Source organism: Stegastes partitus, unplaced genomic scaffold, assembly GCF_000690725.1.
Source record: "Stegastes partitus isolate 25-593 unplaced genomic scaffold, Stegastes_partitus-1.0.2 Scaffold1602, whole genome shotgun sequence".
Taxonomy (NCBI): Eukaryota; Metazoa; Chordata; class Actinopteri; family Pomacentridae; genus Stegastes; species Stegastes partitus.
Genome location: NW_007579333.1, coordinates 211,385 through 216,358, shown reverse-complemented (window position 1 = coordinate 216,358; position 4,974 = coordinate 211,385). Strand labels below are relative to the sequence as shown.

The window sequence follows — 4,974 nt, the reverse complement described above, 5'->3', positions numbered from 1 at the left end:
GGTTGGTTGGTTAATTTGTAGGTTGGTTGGTTGGTTAACCACCTGAACCTGAGATGGACCACTGGATTTTGGAGTCGTGTGAATGAGGACAACCTGACTGTTACAGTAGATGACCTAAACGAGCCTGAACGGTTTGGTCATCTTCAACCAGGACATTATTAATGAACAAGCTGAAGTCCAGGCTGACTCTGAGGACATATGGCAACATGGCCGCCGCCGCTCACCGCTCTGATGCGGCGTGTACAGCGGTTTGTCCGTCTGGATGAACAGGAATCCGTTGGAGCGACTGACGGCGATGGACAGGTGCTGGTTGATCTCTGTTGATTGGACGTGGAGGATCACATGACTCACACTCTTATCGAGCTGACGTGGAAACAGCTGGAGGCACAAAACAAACAGTGACCGCCGTTATTTAGGATGTAACCAGAAAAACTGCAGCCGTTTGCTGTTCAGGTTATTGTACAGCTTGGTCTGAACATAAAGCAGCAGCTCCTGGATGTTTCTTCCTCCTGTCTCAGGTTCTACTGCAACAGAAAGTCTTGTCTTCTGTCAGTGGGACACAGTTGGAGTGACAGAAATGAGCAACAACAAGGCAAGTTTTTGATTACTGACTTTATAGAAAATGGAAAAAAAAAAAGGAATCAACATATTGGAGACAATGGAGGCTCGGCATGGAGCAGATGTCATGATTCCCATTTGAAGCTCGTTTCCATATTTGTCTCCTCACAGGAGACACATTTTACAGAATCTGGTTTAATCTGGTTTTAAAAAATGAAACTGTTTTTGATTAAATATCAAGATTTAGACTCAGATTTTGTCACATTCAAACATACGGTCTGAATATGCAAAGTCCAACGGGTCCTTCTGGTTCTACAGGTTCTGGCTGATGACTCAGTCATTCTGGTGAGATTTGACAGAAAACTTTGGTTTCTAGATTCAGAGCATCGGTTTTTACTCATCCTGTAAACTCTGTGTGCAGCGTCTCACCCGGACTTTGGCGGCGGCCTGGTGGTTATTCTGGGCATTCAGGGTCACGACCTCCCGGGCCAGAACCACATGGTCCGGAGCCATAGAGGTCTTCAGGAAGACGTGGACGATCACTTCATCTGTGAAACCGAAGAGCTGCAGCAGAACCGTCTCGACGGCGTCCAGCCGGAGCGAGAGAGGAGCCGTGATCAGATACCTGAGAGGAGACGGATCGGATCGGATGTTTGTTGATTCATCATCGGTTTCTCTGTCCAGAGGTCATTTCAGGTTCTGTTTGGGCTCATGTGGCAAAGTCAGCCTCATGTGTTGGTCAATGTCCACATGAAGACATGAAGCTCCTATAAACCAGCACCTAGAACCTGTGAACTCAGGTTCTGGTTCCTACCAATGATCCACATCAACATCTGGTCTGAACATGTAAAACCTGGAACCTTGTCTGGTCCAACTTCACCACATCAGGTTCTGCTGATGTTAGAGCCTCAACAGAACCATGGGTCCATCCATAGACAGACACTGATGGGAACTTTCTGGATCAGCGCCACAAAAGTTTGAAAATTTTGCACTTTCTTCTATTTTCAAGGACCAGTAAATAAGAAATGGTTCCTCTGTGGATCCACTGAGTGGTTCTGGTCCGTTAGAGACGGTTCTGTCTGTGTCTCACCACATTTACGGCTGTTGGAGTTTAACAGCCTGAAAACATGGCGTCACAGGTAAAACGTCTTGTGGTTTTTTAAATGGAACAGTTCTCAGAACCTTTCATAGAACCTAGTTTGTGGCCCGAACAACACGTCAACGAGGACAGAACTGAATCTGAGCGACGGTTCTGCTGAACTCTGTCTGACCTGAGACCAGCTGAGCCGTCATGGATCACACATTAAAACAGGTGCTTGTGTGTAAAAGGACTGTAAAGGTTCATTCCACCTAAAACACTACGTTCTGTTCAGGTACTGGTACTTTTAAGGGTCCAGTTGCAGAGAGAGCAGTTGAACTTCTCCTCTGGGTTCTACTAAAGGTCCAGTTGCTTTTTACTGAGGCTGCCAGGTTTCGATATCCAACACAAACTAACACAACCACAGGTGAGCATCACCGCTACGAAGCATCCACCAACACAACAGCACTGACGACCGACTTACGATCTGGAATCAGCCTCCGTCCTCCAGCAGAGACCCAACACGCTGAGCAGGACCACGCACACCTTCATCCTGCAGGACGGACGCACACTGAGCCCTGCAGACTCACAACTCACCCACAAAACTCCCAAAGGTACATTTAGCTGGTTATTGATCAACTCAGCTGTTGGCAAACCCCACAGTGGACTCATCGGAGATCAGGACTGACGGGAATTCCTCTGTGTGTTTGTGAGTAACAAAGGTGAGTTTGCTCAGGCCGGGCTTTCTGTTCTTACCAAACACAGTCGGATTCCTGTTATCGGCTGCAGCTCTGCCGTCAGATTTGTTGAATCCTCTTCGCTCCAGCGTCGTGTGTCTGCAGCGTTTTCACGACTCCCGTGTTTCATCACCTGGACCGCCTGGTCGCTGCAGACAGGAAGTAGCTGCTCTGGACCACAAACGCTGGCCAAGAAACACCTTTAAAACTTCAAGTGCTTCCACAGAAACGAGTGATTTGGGTGGAATTGACCTTTAAATACGTTATTGCTCGTCCAGTCCAGCAGGGGGCGCTGTTGTATCAAACAACGTCTGCTGCAGACTCCTTCACTGAATGTGTTCCAGGACATTTAAGCTCCACGCAGCTTTTTTTAAAATACTTTATTTGTGAATTTTCTAATTTTTACAAACACAACCGAAGAAGAAAAAACGGATGTAATGCAAAGAAAAGAAAAGAAAAGAAAAGAAAAAAAAGAAAAGAAAAGAAAAGAAAAGAAAAGAAAAGAAGAGAAAAGAAAAGAAAAGAAAAGAAAAGAAAAGAAAAGAAAAGAAAAGAAAAACCCAGACAGGGAAAAGAAATAGACAAAAACAAAACAAAGCAGTTTTCATGAAAAGCAGGAGTCAAGCAAGAAAGAGTCCAGGTCAGGCCAAACAGAGCCGAGTCCAGAGGTTAGAAATCCAGGATGTGGATCCTAAAGGGGGGCACCAGATCAGGTCGAGGGCATCAGGATCGGTTCCACGCTCAGCCAGATAGAACAAGAGTGAATAATTTGCTGCTTGAGAAAACTGAGAGGAAAAAATAGGAAAATAAAACATAGACCTTTTCCTCCTCATTACAAACGACCTTCTTAGTCCTAATAAGGTCAATAAATGGTCCCCAGACCTGAAGGAGCTTAGAGTGGGCGTTGAACATCGTATACCGTATTTCTTCAAGGTAGAAACAGGAGAACATGTCATGCAGCCATCTTCTGAAGCAAGGAGGAGGAACAGATCTCCAGTCCTTCAGAAACCATGAATGAGAGGGTTTGCTGTACGTCTGCTGGACGTGTCAACTCAGAACAACCCAGCATCGCCAGAAGACAGTCAGGATCTAACTGCCTGTTGTACATATTGCTGTATGTATTAAATATGTCACACCAATAACTCTTGAGTTTGGGACAGGACCAGAAAAGATGGCCAAGGGTCCCATCACCTGACTTGCATGTGTCACAGGTGGGAGAGGCTGAAGGGAAGGTCCTGCTCAGTTCAGCTTCAGAGAAGTGCAGTCGGTGGATGACTTTGACCTGGATGAGTTGAAGTCTTGCATTTATGGAACAAGATTTAATTCTCTCTAATGCTTCTGTCCAAAGTTCTTCTGCAATGTCCTCCCCGGTACCTGAAGCCCATTCCTGCTTGAGATGGAGAAAGGAGGCTGCCTTGGAGAAAAGTTCAACAAACTGTGAAATCAAACGTTTGGAGGTGGGGATCTGTCATCGGGTTGTAGAACTGGTGCTGGGCGGGTACAGGTTCAAACTGTGGTCTAGTTTTCTGAACAACATTTCTAACTTGCAAGTACCAGAAAAATGACTGAAAGTGAGACTGCAATGTGGAGATGCTTAAAGGTGGACGAGGTCCTGTCCCACCATGGCCAGAAAACAGAGTCCATCGGGCCTGTTTGAAGAGCGGGTTCTGACATAGAGGGGCATAAACAGAGAAGTCTGGAAGGTTCAGCAGAACCTGTGTTTGAAGTTCCTCACTGTTGGCATCTGGATCAGGAAGAAAACACGTATTTATGGTCAGAGAGTGATTAAAGAGAGAAACGTGTTTTTACTAAAGTACGTTTTTCTGATGTGCTGCTTGTTAAACATGATGAAACATTTAACAGAACAGTTCGAGCAACAAGACTGGCTCTGTGACTTTATTAAACAAGTTTAAATATGAAAGTTAAGCTTCTACAATGTGCACGACTCTGTACATATTCACTGTTACAGTAAACATATTTTAGTTTAGACAGTGTTCTGTGTGACAGACTGCTGAAGCTTACAGAGAATCCAGATGTTTGGATCGTTGGGTGTTTCTGTCTTTGTTCAGCGCTATGAGATGACTTGTTGTCGTAAATATGCGCTATACAAATAAAATGGAACTGAATTGAAAAAACTGAACACTAATTTATTCATCTAATTTAAAGATTAGAGCGAACACCATCCAGTATTTACATCATACACGTTTATTGGACTAATTTAAATGTTAAAATCCAAACACTCCCCTTGGAGCAGCACAATGTAATCGTCATGATTTACATGTTACTGATGCATTTGCTTAATGAGCAAATGTAGTCCAGTTACCATGATTTATATGGATGCTGACCAGATATTTATCAGACGAATTCAGACACTGAGGTTGATCCACACAGTGTTGTTGTTAACACAGATTCACCTAAATAAATATTCTGATTCAGGTCCAGCCATATTACATCTGATACACATTTGCTTTATTCAAATTTCAAACCATCTCGCATCACATGGACAATAAAATTAGCTTGCTAACTGAAACGCTAACATCAAACACTTCCTGTGAGCAGCAAACTGCCAAATCATCGTATGATGCATTTTATTGATGTGCT

At 44.3% G+C, this 4,974-nt stretch overlaps 1 protein-coding gene across 1 annotated transcript in view; it reads right to left on the bottom strand.

Moving 5' to 3' along the window:
* c5 (complement component 5) overlaps positions 1 to 2,194 on the bottom strand; it is a 26,690-nt gene extending 24,496 nt beyond the window's left edge. The window contains exons 1-3 of the mRNA XM_008300876.1: positions 2,121 to 2,194; positions 988 to 1,183; positions 225 to 378 (exon numbers count right to left, since the gene is read on the bottom strand). Of these exons, the coding sequence (XP_008299098.1) occupies positions 225 to 378; positions 988 to 1,183; positions 2,121 to 2,188 (418 nt within the window). The 5' untranslated portion in view covers positions 2,189 to 2,194. The remainder of the gene's footprint in view (positions 1 to 224; positions 379 to 987; positions 1,184 to 2,120) is intronic.
* Positions 2,195 to 4,974: the final 2,780 nt, after the last annotated feature.